The 16357-nt window shown below is 29.4% G+C and overlaps 1 protein-coding gene across 1 annotated transcript; it reads right to left on the reverse strand.

Annotated features, from left to right (window-relative positions):
- Positions 1–2905: 2905 nt before the first annotated feature.
- LOC112773150 (protein CUP-SHAPED COTYLEDON 2) lies at positions 2906–5144 on the reverse strand. The gene is made up of 3 exons (XM_025818212.3): positions 4662–5144; positions 4295–4578; positions 2906–3700 (listed from the first exon to the last, which is right to left on the reverse strand). The coding sequence occupies exons 1-3, from the start codon at positions 4855–4857 to the stop codon at positions 3080–3082; spliced, it is 1101 nt and encodes a 366-aa protein (XP_025673997.1). The 5' UTR covers positions 4858–5144; the 3' UTR covers positions 2906–3079.
- Positions 5145–16357: the final 11213 nt, after the last annotated feature.

Raw genomic sequence — 16357 nt, forward strand, 5'->3', positions numbered from 1 at the left:
TATATATGTATGTTAGCTAAATCCTAAAAAAAGATATACATAATTGAATAGATGTAAAAAGAATAAAAATGGAAGGGAAATAAGAGATAGAGGAAAGATTGAATGGTAAGTGGGTAACAGGAAGAGCATTAAATTTGTCCCTGCCTCAAGTATAGGACGGGGTATAGGCAGAAAGCTATAATATATATATATATATATAAATATAAGGTAGTAAGGTACTCACCTCACTCCCTCACTCACTAAGTCTAAAACAACCTAGCTATTAGACTCAGAACCCCCACGTGAATTTTCAACACATACAAAGCCTTCTCTTCTGTTTACATACGTACGACTTTCCCCTATTTCAATTTTCAACCGCCCAATAAATGATACCATTCTACCCAAACAATTCCATTTTCTCCTTTTCCATATCAACTATCTAACCTTGAACGGTGAAATTTTATTTTGTTTTCCCCAAATAATGCTATGCGTTATGTTATGCAAGGCAATGCAACTATCCTTTGCTTTTAGTGTTACAAAAATATCCATTTCCAGATTCAATTAATTTCATCAAGTGAAAGGAACAGTTTTGATGCATGAGATAGTTGCGCCAGAAGAGAAGAGTACGATTTAGTAGTTGTTAGATCTTACTTCAATAATATATATAGCATAGATTATTAGGATATAAAATTATGTAAACTTTTAAGTGATTATTTAACCTTTTAATGATTTAATAATAATATTTTTGACATAATGTGATAAATTATGATTTATAACTTTGCTGGATAAATTTTTCATCATAAATTATGGTGTTTTAGGATAGATTAGAAAAAAATTTAAATGAAACATGAGAGGTCAATTGTGGCAATAATTGTTAAAGAGTGCATGCGTGGGAAGAAGATTTGAAGGTGTTATGTTTATCCCGGAATGTGAATTGTAGATGGAGAAACAAATAATGAATGTGGTAATTTCATCATTGGACATGATGATGGAAAACCTAGCTAGCCGTATATACCAACTGCTTCTATTGTCTCACCTTCACCCTTATATTAATATAGCCTTTCTTTTGATCTATTTATATTTGTGTCATGACTTTTCAATATCATCACTAGGGATGGAAACCAGCCTTCACCTCCAACAAAGTCAGAACTTGGTCTCTAGTTTGTTATAGATTTATTTTTAAATATTAAATTTAAATTTAATTTGTTATTGAGTCTAGTTTGATTTAAGATTTAACATATGTTAAAAGATTTGATAAATGTTTTAATAAAAAATTATTTATACGTAATATATTAAATTTAATATTTATAAAAACATCTAAATATTTAAGTATTTAGAATACGTAAAAGTATTTAAAATATTTAATAATTTTTTAATTATAAAAAAATATTTATATATTTATTTATTTGTTAACAAATTTAAAAATGTTTAGCAGTCTTGTAAGACTAATTTACGAGCCTAATTTATTAACAAATTTAAACTTTTAAAATAGTGTGCGTCTAAACTTATTTTATAACCGGAAATGTTTGGTAACAAAAAAAAAATTAGCCAAAAACAGTCATAATTTGTCTTATTTAGCATTTATTAATTGTTACGACAATTAATGAATATTAAATAAGACAAATTTTAGCTGTATTTTTTTGTTTCTCTAGCATTACTCTTTTATATAACAAACTAAGCCAGATCAAACCAAACACAACTAAACCTGTATAGGCTCTTAACAGACATCATGACTTATTTTCACCCTTATTCATCACTTCTCTTAAATCCCAAATAAATAAATAATACTTCACTTTTAATGCGATATCTACTCACTTCTCTATTTGCTAGTTTCTTTTTTCCTCCTTAAAAAATACTTTTAGAAGAATAATTGGATTATGTTTAATTTGATCCCGTTAAAAGTTATTTTTAAAAAGGTTTTTTTTTTTTTACTTAAAAAAGGTAAAATAAAATAACTTAAAAATATAATTCAAAATCAAGTAAATAAATGATTGCAGTTTCTTGGATAATAATAGCATTATTTCACCTCAAAAAAACAAAATTTAATATTAGAATTTATTTTCGCCAAAATGATGAAAGAGTGAAAAGAATTCAAATAAAGATATTTCTGTAGAAAAACGTATAAACATTTTTAAATTCTCACTCTTGTAAACAATTGAGAGGTAAAAAAAAAGAATTTATAATTGCTTAACAAATAATTTCTCAAGTACTTCCATTAATGAATACTATACTATACAGATTGCATTATATATGGTACGGTCTGGAAGTCTGATAATCATTTAATTTTCATTTCATTATAAATGCTAGTATAAAGTTGAGGCAAATATTGAATGCAGATTATATACCACAATAATTAAGAGATGTATTAATCAGAAAAGATTTTATTTTAGATATGCAAGGCATTGGCATTATTAAATAGAGGAAAATAAATTTGTCCTATTCAAGCAATTCAACTCTATTATTATATGAACGAATTAACTAACCTTTCAGTAGCACCAACCCAATTTACAACAACACATATGATCCACGGCAATATATATAGTACCAGGGAACAAGATTCAGCACACTTTTCTGATAATAATACTTCACACATTGCATTTAATTTCACTAACATATAGGTCAGAGAGAATACAAAATCAGTTCTAAGTAAGATAAGAAAAAACATGACTGGTCCACACTCCACACACCATGGTTTATGAACTAAATACACATATCACATAAAACACACTTCCCAAACACATTAGAGACAATTACAACACACTTCTAGTGGTCCACATACATTATATTACAGTACACTGTACTCCAATAACAATAATAGTACCCTAAGAAATTACACACATTAGAGTAACCGAATTTAAACTTCAACACCCAAACACGTTACAATAACCGAATTCAAACTACCCTAGCAAGAGAGAGATAGAATAATTAGCATTAGCAATGATCTTATAATTAATAAGCTACCATAAAAAGTACTACTAACTTGTAATTCAAGTCTAACATAAACCCTAATAATAACAAAGCATTAGAAAGTAGAAAGACACTTCTTAGTCAAATCCTAACCATGAAAGTCAACGCTTGAAAGGGTCAATGGGAAAAGACTTCAATAGCCCCACATGCAATCAAGCTCGGAATGTCCCAAAGCCATGCCGGCGGCAGCAGCCTCGGCAACCCTCTGATCCTCCGGCACCGGCCAGGCCCCCGCGGCGTGAAGCTCGCCGCCGTGGAGAGGCTGCGCCGCTGCGGCGGAGAAAAACAAAGGGTTAATTTGAAGGTTATCTTGCAGAGACCTTAGACTTGGGAATGCAGAAACACCGACATTGTTGTTTCTTTGGAATCGAGCGAAGGAGTCCATAGGAGCAAGATCGAAGAACCCATTGACAAAGTTGTTGGAGATTGTGGAGAAACAGGACACGTGCTCCCTTGTGCTATCGTTGTTGTTGTTGTCGAAGGAGGAGCTCTGGCGGCCGTCGTATGCTGCGGCGGCGGAGGTGACGGAGCCGGTGGTGGCGGTAGTGTAAGGTGAGGAGTCGAGAAGTGGTGGAAGGTAAACCGAAGAGGGAGAACTTGGTTCAGGGCAGAAGCTCATTGTAGAAGTGGTGGTTGAAGTGCTCATTTTTGCCTTCTTGGACCCGCCGGCGGTGGTTGACACGGCTGAGCCTCCGCCTCCACCGCCACCCCCGGTGGTTGTCTTCTGGAACACACGAGAAATCACCCACTCATCCTAAAATAAAAAATAGGACATTTTTGAAATTAATGATAATTGTAAGCATTAATTTGTTGGTATAAAAAATGGGAAGTAATGGAATAATAGAAGAATGAGCATGAAGCTAATAGTATAGGATTAGGATCTTTCAGATTGATAGCAGTGTTATGGAAAATAGTGTAATTAATGGAAGCTAAACCAAAACCCTATAACATGATGCAATATAGTAGCTGCTTTGATACATGTTACTAGTACTTATTAGTAGCACACCTTTTGGCAAGTAATTACAACCCACATTTTTATCATTTTTTCTTTTATTTTCTGCAATTAATGCGTCATTGTTTACACTCCCCATGCAAACTTCTTTTTAACAGTTTTATGAATCAAAAAAGCAAGCAACTTAGAAACCCTCCTACCTGCGGTTGTAGTCCTAAGTACAAATGAAAGAACCAAGAGTCCTCAAGAAAAAAGCAATCAACATTGATAAACGGAACCAAATTATAAAACCAGAGATTTCCGATCACCCCTACTAGCCTCCATATCTCTAGCATGATTATTATTGCATGCGGCTCATGATAAGCAAAGAATCTAGCTAGCGATTCCATGACTAACCTTGGAGCTTCTAGAGAGATAATGGTAGGCAAATTTGCCTTCAAGGCGATACTCATGCATCACCCAGTTGCTCTTCTCACCCTTGGGAGCTCTTCCTCTGTAGAAAACAAGTGTCTTCTTCATTCCAACAAGAGCACAAGTCTTGGAGCTGTAGATCTCTCTGTCTTTTCCAGTGGCTTTCCAGTACCCAGCTTCCGTCGCTCTATTTGTGCGCAACCCAGTTGGGTACTTCCTGTCCCTTAAGCTGAAGAAGTACCATTCTTTCTCACCCATCTTCGCTTTCTCTGAAAGTTTCAAGATTTTCATGGATTTAGAACATGGGGTGTGATAAAAAATTGATTTTGATTTGAGTTCTTGTTATACATACCAGGGAGCTCCCATGGCTCACACTTGTTGAGGTCAACTTCAGCTATGGCTCTTCCGGTGAAGGTGTTGTCGAGAACCTTCTTGACGAGGTAGTAGGTGATGAGTTCTTCATCGGTGGGGTGGAATCGGAATCCAGGTGGCAAGTGAGTGTCGCTGTTGTCAAAGTGGTGGTTATGGTGGTGGTAGAAGCTGTCCATGGTGAAGAGTGTTCAAAGGAAAATAAATAAAGAGTGTTCTTTTTTGGGGAGGAACAAAAGGAACTAAGTAAAGATCCTTTTGTTGGAATGAATGAATGAGGAGAATCTTGGTGGTTGTGTTTTCTTTCTTCTTCGATCTATTTGTATTTCTTAAGGGGCCATTTGGATTGTATGAGAATGGAAAGAACTTGAAGAAAAAGCAGAAGGAGCAAAAGAGTGAAAGGAGATTAATAATGGGGTTTGGATCACTTTTTTCTTTCTTCTGTTGTTCTGCTGTATGTGGTGCCTTTTGGTATGGAGGAGGGTGCTTGGTTTATAAGGGCTTCATGGGGTGGGATTAATAATAATAATAATAAGTATTATTATTATTATTATTATTATTATTATTATTGGTGTCTTTGTATGATATGGGGTTGGAAAAATGTGTGTGTTTTCTTCTTGTGTGTGCAGTGTCCTATTCTGAAAATCTCTCTCTACTCTCCTCTCCCTGACAGGGTCCTTATCATAATCCACAATGCTAGAGAGAGAGAGAGAGAAAGAGAGTATGCGTGCGTGTGTGAGGAAGGTGTGCAGGTATTCCTTTGTCAGTGAAGAAAGTGGCAACAGAAAGTAGTGTTTTTTCTTTATGGTAGAGAGAGTGAACCAGCCGAGACCTACATCACTCAAACAATTTTGGATTTCATTCCACATACTCTATCTTCATCCAAGGTTTTATATGTCTCTTTACTTATGATCATCCATGGTGAATCAAATGTTTGCTAGATTTGCCTTTTGATCCAATAATGAGTTTTCATTAGGTTGCATGTCAAAATGTTTGTGTTAGACTTGCTTTTAGTAATAACAAGATTGTACAAATTGTAAATCATTCTAAGTAACAAGGTTAATTAGGAAAATAATAATTACAACCTTATGAGTAGTTGTACATCAAAATTAACTATTAATTAATATAAAATATATATTAAAATATAAAATAAATTAAACTATATACAAGAATAAATTTAAATTTAAATATGTGTATCATCTCTTAACTAACTTTTAATGAATGTAATGTTTTGCTAATAAGAATTTATTATAATTTCTTTTCTTTATAATATTTTTTTTAATTAGTAGACTAAAAATTAATTTATTGTAAATTTGAATATTATTTAAAGATGTACAATTGACTAATAAATTATTGTATACCATTCAACTAAACTAAATTAATAAAAAGATGAGCAAACCAGTCAATTAAACTAAATTAGTTAAAGTTTGTTATAATGAATGATGAATATAGACTTATTTTTTGAGAAATGTTTCTTTTAATATTCATATTATATGTTTTTGGTTTAGTAGGTCCATTTATTCATTTTTATTATTTAATAAGGTGTAAAATAATCTAATTGATTTATATGTTGGACCCATCAATTAAAAAAATAATATTTTTATAGTAAGCCTTTGTCCATCATATTGATATTTATTTATTTATTCATTTGTATCATTCCCACTTTAACGTTTTGACTTTTGAATTTTATGACTATTTTATGCTTGGTATTAATTGATACTTAGATTCGGATATTTTTATACCAATATCACTATTCTATGATAAAAGAGGAGTCGATTATAATAATTAAGTTTCAAAAGAGAAAAAAAAAAGAAAGAAGGAAAAAGAAGCACGTGTCACAAGTCTGTCTATTTCGTTAGATCCATTGAATGAAATATAAAAAAGGTATAAGTAATTTCTTATTTATGAAATTCAAACTCAAATAATAACAATATAAACTAACAAAAGCTGATGGAAGACATGTGTTTTTGGATTTAATACGAAAGAAAGAAAATAGAAAAAAAGAAAAAATAAATAAAAATAAAAAAATATTGATCATTGATGAGGTTCCTTCACCATGCACATATATGTGTATATGTATATATATTGTGATAAAGCTGTTTCATATCTTCCCTGTCAGTACACAGTACTAAAATTATATAATCAGAAACAGCAAGTCATGTTTATTACACGCCAACTTCCCTCACTTTTTATTTATGTAAGATTTGGTACTACTCTTCATCTGCTTCCCCCTTTCTCCATCTCAACCACTCTTTTTTTAAATCTATTCTCTATTTTCTTTGTCTTATAAACTCTCATGATTATTTCAGTTTTTGGTTACTTGAATTGTTTGTGATCTCAAAGGAGAAAGTGCATTCGCTTTCTATAACAACTCATAAGAGAATAATTTTTACTATCCACTCTATTTATTATTTTAGTAATGTTGTTCACTTAACCTTCTAGACAATAATTACTTAATTAACTATATATTTATAATATTATTATTTATTTGAAAAAAAACTACACTAACTTTTGAGTTTTAGATAATAATATTATTGGTATAATATAGTATTAATTAACATCTTCTACTAAAATTGAAGTAAATTTAGGGTAATTTATAGGGATGGTGATGATGTAGTGGTACAGTGTGTGACATATATAAGACAAAAGAAATAGATGATAAATCTATTCTTGAAAGCTAGGTAAATAAATTTGAGGCTTAATTTATTTTCTTTTTAGTTCATAGGTTTTCCCCACCTCGTTTTCCCATCATACTATAGGCATGTTCATGTCCTAATAAAACCTTTATCGGTATCCGTTGCTAAAATCATTTTTGGGTTAAAAGAAAAAGAAACATTATATTATTTCTCCATAGTCCATACACACACTCCTCCTCTCTCTCTCTTGGAGTCAATTTATTTTTCCTTTTTGAAGTGAAAATGATAATTTTCTTCACAGTAAAAATAACCATGTGGGTTGAAAAATTGCTGAGTAACTCTGAATTACCATGATAGTTAGCAGGATTTGCATGACCTATCAATGGTGCTTGATTGATCCATTTAACTGTTGTATCATAATTATTATAACTAGTGGTGGCAAAAATAAAATAAATAATTACCCTTTTTTTTTCCACAAAGTACATACATAATATCCCAACAATAGTTATCATCATTTTGAGATGGCATATCAAAAATAGGAAAATGAAAGTGAAAAAGTATGTATGTATGTATAGATATTAATAAATTCTGATGATAGGAATAGAGAGGCTCTTTTGTTTTGTACCATTGTGAATACAACCAAAACAAGAGAATTATTACTGTTACATATAAAATCTAATCTCAATAGGGTAATTCATGATGTTCCAATGCATGCACCAGCTTTTAATATATACCATATACTATAACACATTGGTGACTAATGACCATTCACAGAACAAAACAAATGTTGCTGAAAGTGGGAATTTTGCATCTCAGAGAAAAGAAAGTGAGGCAGAATGCAAGAGTATATATATCTCATGAGAGTGATGAGAGGGAGAACATGTATTGAGAGGTTTACACTTTACACTCTCACAATAAGGGGCCAATCACCGGAGACATTGGATATAATGTCTCACTTTTTGAGACTCATCATCATCTTTTTATTTTATATTATATTCTGCTCTTTTTAACATAATTATATTCCATCAACAAAACAAAATTTGTAGGAACAAACAACGACACATAAAAGCAGTAAATTTGTTTTGGTGGGAGTGAGTAGCTGAGTACTAAATATGCAAAGTGCTTCTAACTCTAATAGGATCAAACAATTCAATTGAAGAATAGCATATATAGTGGCCTAAACTAAAACCGTTTGAGATTCAATTCAATTGAGGAAATGATTTAATTAATTATAACATGCATGGCATGACTACTCAGCTATCCCATCCATCATCCCATCTCCAATCCAATCCAATCTATCACTATCAAGGAACAAGGGTGGGTGAAAAAATTGAAACAAAAAAAAAATAAACAAAAATTGTGATGATGCTAGATGGGTTGAGAGATTGATGAAATGGGAATTTGACACATCATGCTCGGATTTTGAGACCACACAGCTCCCTCTCTTCTCACAGGCTTTACATCAAATCAAATCATCTCCTCAATCTGCATGCTGAGGTCTCTCTCTCTCTCTCTTTCTCTCTCTCACTCTCTCTCTCTCTCAATTTTTCAACCATTGGGCCATTCCTTCTTTGCCCCAAATTCCCAAAGCCTCAACCCACATAACATTTTTAAATCCTTTTTCAATTTTTCATAAAACCCAAGAAGAAAAAACTAATTGGGGTTACAAAATTGCTGTAAAAATAACCTCTTTTTCCCTTTGAAGTCGTCAAGGCACTTTCTAATATCAGTTCCCAAAAAAAGCAAAAAATTCCCCCCACGATTCACTCTCACCTGCATTGGCCTAAAGCTAAAGCCTTTATCTCTCTTCTCAGTTCTCAGGTTTCTCAGCTATATTAGCTTCTTCCCCTCAAGTTTCAACCTTTTTCGCTTGCAACTCACGGTTCCTATGTTAAGTCCCTCTCCTTCCCCCACCTTGGTAATCAGAACCGGGTCCCCCAATCCGGGTTGACCCGTACCCACTTCCCCAAATCCCCAAAAAACTGTTCTTTTTTGTTTTAGTAATAACATTCACATCATCTCTTTTGAGCTTACTATTTTTATAACTACTAATTAATGAACCGAGCTTGAAATATGCCCTAATATGTGTTGATGGAAAAGAAGTGTGGACTAGACTTAGACAATTCATATTAAATTAGTGTGCCAGAATAATATCTAATATCTAATCATATTAAAGTTTGAATCTTTTTGTTAATTTCGATTTTGAGTTGGCAGATTAAATTGAAATTGGAAATTTAAATAGTAATAACGAGAACATATGACATTGAAAGCTGCTAAGACAACACAGAAACTCATTGCAGATGGTGACACACGCTCTTGTTCGTTGATTGATTTTGACTGAACCGGCCGGTCCGATTCATAAACCGGGGTGTCGCCTTCAGACAGAAACAAACGAAAGCCCGGTTGACTTTTTTTAGGTAAAAATTGAAAAGCGAGGTGAAAAGGTTGCCCACAATTTCCCCCAAATGTTCGTTCTTGTATCGTTTTGCTTTTTTGTTTTTTCCGTTTTGTTATAGAATAATTTCTTTTCATTCAATACTTTGTATTTTTACATTTTCATTTTTTTAATCTTTATAATAGTAAAAGAGTTTGGTTTTGATATTCAAATAGTATAAAATTATACAAATTTTTTTAATTATATATTTTTTAGATAATTATTTATACAATAAATAAATATAAAAAAATAATTATTTTTACTGACATATCATTATATATAAAATTATTTTTAACTATGTTAGATATATAATAAAATTAATTATTAATATAAATATATATATTAAAATATAAAATATATATTAAAATAAATTAAATATTATATAATTTTACACAAATCTATAAAAATTAATTTTAATATATATAATATTTTTAAATTATTTTATACTAAAAATATATTAAAATTAAATTCATATTAAAACAATAAAAATAGAACCTCTACAATGTAGTCAATTAGTTATTAATTAACCAAGAGAAATTTAAAATTATTTTACAATTATTGGTTATTGATTTTAAATTTCTTGCTTTGTCTACCTTTGAATTTAATATTAGTAACTAGGAAATGTAAGTATTTTTTATTTTCGCCACTTGAACAGTGGTTTAAAATTTGTTGCATTAGATACAAAATTACAAGTAATGAGAATTTCATTAAAATCCAATTTTATTTATTTGAAAAAATATATGTAATTGAAAAATAGAAAGGAATGGGAAAAAGACAAGAAAGCGCGTGAGTCGAGAGAGATAGGAGATCGCGCGTGACGACAAGCTTAGGTCACACCCGTCCTGACTCCGCCGCCCTCCGGCTACGGCGCGTTGGGTTTCGAGCCGCGAGTGGAGGAATAATTGAGGGGTCGGAATTCGTTAAAAATTGAGGGGTCGCAATTTATAATAAGCAATAATTGAGGGGAGGAATTCGTTAAAAATTGAATTGGATAATAATAATGCAAAAGGGTGGGACCAGGTGACGTGTCAGCTTGTCAGAGGTGTGGTTGCTTGATGGGGCCATATGCGCCGTTCGATTTTATTGCTAGGGTGGCTGCTACGTTGCTATCGGGTACAGAGTAGTAGTACTAGATTGTCGTGTGTCGGTCGCTTAAGGACACTGTTTAGTACAAAGTCTGCACTGTTTTAAAGTCCAAATAGGGTATCAATCTTGTACTTCCATTTTCATTATATAATAATTCTATTAACCCCATAAAATACTATACTAAATAGTTTTCACTTTGGATGCATCATCAATTCACATTCACAATTCATATATAATCTTCATTCTTTTATAGCAAAATTGTTATGGGGATGATAACTTTAGCTGGAATAGTCTTACAATTGAGAAGGGCCAATTGTTAGTTGATAATTATCCCAAGGAATCATGGTGTCATGAAGATTAGGGTGAAATTGTATTAGGAACTAACTTAACTTAATTGACTAATCATCTCATTTGTTTATTTAAGTAAGTTGAGTGTTTGAATTCTATTTTATATATTTAATAATTCGTTGATTAATAATAGAATCTTAAATAGAATTTAAAATTTTAAATCGCCTGAAAATTTTTTTATGATTATATAAAAATATATAATTGTGTTACATATATATTAAAATAAGTTATTAAAGTCAGTTATTAGTATAAAATATATATTAAAATATTGATACATATTGAAAATAAATTAAATTTTAAATATATTTATATACAAATATATTAGTAGTTAATTTTAATAGCTGATTTTAATATATAAATAATATTTTAAAAAAATATATTATGATATTATTATTACATAAATATTAGATTATTAATATTTTTCTTATATTTTACTTTGCATTTAAATTAACAATAATTAATTCTCTATTTTTAATCATGAAATTTAAAATAGCGCTGACCTCATAGCATTTCCCTTCTTATTATAAGATGGGCAATGCCATGAATGTAACCATCTAATGTTATGATTAAAGTTTGGTGAGTATCAATAATGGATATTAAAATTTGGAGAGTGCTATGTATAATGCACCATGTTCAATCGATATAGAATTTGATCGAAAAAAACGCATGCCATATAAAGTTACATTGACCAACGCAACTAATTAAAGGTGTGAAAAGGAAAGGTCATTATACATGAACTTTATTTGTACATCAAATTTCAATTCTCCAATTCGAAAGTATTTAAACAAATCGGAGTTTCTATTGTGGCCTGAGAAATAAAAATAAAGGTATTTCATATATTATTATTAGCAAATTTTTCTTCCATTTCTAAAATGAAAAAGTATATGAAATCAAGAAGTGATCAGTCAAAAAATAAATAATTTAACTAATTTATAATTATATTTAATTAATTTTATTTGTTTTTAATTTATAATATTTGATATTAATTGCTTCTCACTCCAAATTAAAATTCTGAATAATACGTTAAAGAAATAGGGGTAGAGATCACAGAACTTCTAACAATCTCGATTTTTAGTATATAAAAAAATTTATAAAATATATAAAAGAACATCCATTTAGTATGAAAAAGAAACATTTTGATATTTAGTAGAAGAAACATCCTAATACCTAGTATAAACACCATTCACGTAGAAATTTTGGATTTACTCAGAGATATTTGACTAATTTTTGGCTGGTATCATCTTAGTTTTCTAGTATTGTTGTTCTAAAATATATTTAAGCACTTTTAAATCTAATTAATTTTAGGCATACATTAAAGGTACTTTCCCTTGAATTTGACATGCACCCGATTTTTTTAAAAATGTTATTGCATATATTTCATCAGATTGTGATTTTTAGGGCAAATCACAATAATAAGTCAAGGGGAGTAAAATTTTACACGAATCAGCCAAAACGAAAACTGTTTCATGAATCCACCAATGCACGTTTATACGTAGTTCGAACCAACTAAATTCGAACTCCATTTCTACATAATTCGAACCAATTGGGTTTGAATTATACACAGACACACGCACACACTAATTCGAATCAGCTTGGTTCGAATTATACACAAACACAAACACTAATTCAAACCAGCTTGGTTCGAATTACACACACAGTAATTCATGGTATAATTTGAATTATGCTGTTAAAAAATTAATAATTTATTAAAAAAATTTTATTAAAAAAAATAATAATTTAAAAATTAAAAAATATATATTTTATTTCATACGTTAAAAAGAAGCTAACAAAATATTTAATTACGAGACTTCTTTAAAATATTAATGAGCTATCAATTCGAATTTCATACACTTTTCTGTCCATTTTAAATAGCTCATGAATATTTTTTAATAAATTTTTTTAATAAATTTTTTTAAATTATACTACAAAAAAATTTTTTATCCTATGCAAAACAATTTAAAAAAATGGCTTAAAAAATGTTAGGAGTACTATAAAAATTTGTAATGTTCTAATAACTTAAGTAAATACATGCATGTACTCAAATTTTAAATAAAATATTCTACATAGTCAATAATAATTTAGAAATGAAAGAAAATATTTTATTCCATACAAAATAATTAAAAATATATTTTATTCTATACAAAATAGTTTTAAAAAATGGCTTAAAAGATGTTATGAGTACTATAAAAGTTTGTAATATTTCAGTGATTTAGGTAAATACATGATAAAAATATTTTTTGTTTAATTTCTAAATTATTAGTTACTATGTAGAGTATTTCTTTAATGTCCTAAGTCATTAGGACATTACAAATTTTTATAGTACTTCTAACATTTTTTAAGCCATTTTTTAAATTATTTTGCATAGAATAAAATATTTTTTTGTGGTATAATTTAAATAAATTTATTAAAAAATATTCATGAGTTATCAAGAATGGGCAGAAGAGTATTGTATAGAATTCGAATTGCTCACCATATAATTTGAATCAGAGTGATTCGAACTTCCCCATGCGTAATTCGAATCATGTAATATCTCACCATATAATTTAAATAATTTTATTAAAAAGTTATCATGAATATTTTTTAATAAATTTATTTAAATTATACCACAAAAAAATATTTTATTCTATGCAAAATAATTTAAAAAATGGCTTAAAAAATGTTAGAAGTACTATAAAAATTTGTAATGTCCTAATGACTTAGGACATTAAAGAAATACTACACATAGTCACTAATAATTTAGAAATTAAACAAAAAATATTTTTATCATGTATTTACCTAAATCACTAGAATATTACAAATTTTTATAGTACTCATAACATCTTTTAAGCCATTTTTTAAAATTATTTTGTATAGAATAAAATATATTTTTAATTATTTTATATGGAATAAAATATTTTCTTTCATTTCTAAATTATTATTGACTATGTAGAATATTTTATTTAAAATTTGAGTACATGCATGTATTTACTTAAGTTATTAGAACATTACAAATTTTTATAGTACTAACATTTGTTAAGCCATTTTTTTAAATTGTTTTGCATAGGATAAAAAATGTTTTTGTAGTATAATTTAAAAAAAATTATTAAAAAAATTTATTAAAAAATATTCATGAGCTATTTAAAATGGACAGAAAAGTGTATGGAATTCGAATTGATAGCTCATTAATATTTTAAAAAAGTTTCGTAATTAAATATTTTGTTAGCTTTTTTTTAATGTATGAAATAAAAAATATATTTTTTAATTTTTAAATTATTAATTTTTTAACAGCATAATTCGAATTATACCATGAATTACTCTGTGTAATTCGAACCAAGCTGGTTCGAATTAGTGTGTGCGTAATTTGTGTATAATTTGAACCAAACTGGTTCGAACTAGTGTGTGTGCGTGTATTTGTGTATAATTCGAACCCAGCTGGTTTAAATTATGTAGAAATAGAGTTTGAATTTAACTAATTTGAACTACATATAAACATGTATTGATGGATTTGCAGTTTTCGTTTTAGTGGCACGTAAATTATTTTTTCCCTTGACTTATTTCTGTTTTTTGTCCTGATTTTTATTTTATAATGTTAAGAGTTTTGGTTATACAAATAAATAACTTATTTGTTTTGGTATATAAGTTTGCATTTTGTGCTACAAAGCACACACGTCAGCACGTGGTTGTGCTGTGGCAGCAGTGGACAACATAAATTATCAAGTGAAATGGAAGCTTGTGTTGTCTTCGGAATTCAATGTATGCAAAGAGCTAAAGACAAAGGCCCAGTTCAATAGTAGTAAAAGTAATATTATTATAACTAACTTGAATTAGTAGAGTGTGCGACATTCATCCGCTTAAATAAGTGTCGAAAATCTGAATCTCGTATTATATGTATAGTAATTTATTGACTGATAACAAACTCTTTAAATAAAGTTTAAATTTATACAAATTAATTCTTGATTTATCGAGTTAAAAAATACTGTAAGTAATAAAAAAATAATATTATTATTACTAAAATGGAAAATTTAGTAGGCTTTTTTTATAATAAAATTTTATTTCCTATTTGTATTTCTTGTGCTTTTACTATTTAATTTGCAAAACTTTATAAACCAACACATGCCTCACATTAATTAATGGAAGTACCATGTTGACCTCCTATATTACACCATTATAGTATAGGGCATTAGGGCTTTATATTGCACGCGTCAATTAACTTGCACACTGCTATGTACATAAACAATTAACTTACACACTTTTTTTGGAAAAAAATAAAAATAAAAATCAAGGAAAATGACAATCAGATAGAATTTGCAGTTTTATTTTTCCTTTGGTCAAGGAATTTGCTTCAGGTCAAACCATAGCGTTGAGAATTGGGCTTTTCTCGTACGGAATTTGAAACTAGGCTTCAAATGTATTTTTTTTTTCTGGGTTTGGGTTAATACTTCGCATACATTTTTTTGTTCAAAGTTTTTGGTTGTTAGCCCATGATACTATGACGTTTGACAAAAGAAAAGGGAGAGAAAATCTGAGTATGATTTCGGTGAATGTCATGCCCCAAAAATGGAGAATAATGTTGTGATAAAATTGAATTGAATGCCATTTATGAGATTGGACGGCTAATCTTTTCTATACTAAAAGAATAGTTTTTCAAGGTAAAATGAAAGTAAATGAATGTTGAAAACAAAGGTTTGTTACCGGTATAAATAGGTGAAGTCTCACTTGTTTTTAGACACAACAAAAGTAATAAAATCTTCTCTCTCTCTTTTATAATACAATTCTCTCTCTTACTTTATTTTACTCTTCTCTCGCACTCTTTATATTAATATTAGTAAATATATTAATCATCTTTATTATATTAAAATAGTAATTGTGGTATTAGAGTCTTCTACTTATACTTTTATTTTATATTTATTTTACAACACGTTATCAGTACGAGACTATGATCAAATTTTAGGAAGACTCAGGTAACAATTTTTCATTATGTCAAAACTCTCTCATCTTGAATTCAATGCTCTTGATATATCTGGAAACAATTATTTATATGGATATTAGATGCTGAAATCTATCTTGATTCAATGGATCTTGGAGATACCATTAAGGCTGAAAATAATGCATCCCAGAAGGATAAAGCCAAAGCTATGATTTTTCTTCGTCGTCATCTTGACGAAGGATTGAAAAATGAATATCTCACATTAAAAG

The sequence above is a fragment of the Arachis hypogaea genome, chromosome 18, assembly GCF_003086295.3.
Source record: "Arachis hypogaea cultivar Tifrunner chromosome 18, arahy.Tifrunner.gnm2.J5K5, whole genome shotgun sequence".
NCBI classification, from domain to species: domain Eukaryota; kingdom Viridiplantae; phylum Streptophyta; class Magnoliopsida; order Fabales; family Fabaceae; genus Arachis; species Arachis hypogaea.

What these genes read in the sequence shown, in the direction of transcription:
- LOC112773150 (XM_025818212.3), bottom strand. Translation starts at nt 4,857, where the DNA reads ATGGACAGCTTCTACCACCACCATAACCACCACTTTGACAACAGCGAC. An exon ending in TGAGCCATGGGAGCTCCCTG is followed by an intron (nt 4,579 to 4,661) that starts GTATGTATAACA and finishes TGAAACTTTCAG; the next exon opens with AGAAAGCGAAGATGGGTGAG. An exon ending in ATCTCTCTAGAAGCTCCAAG is followed by an intron (nt 3,701 to 4,294) that starts GTTAGTCATGGA and finishes TTTTTATTTTAG; the next exon opens with GATGAGTGGGTGATTTCTCG.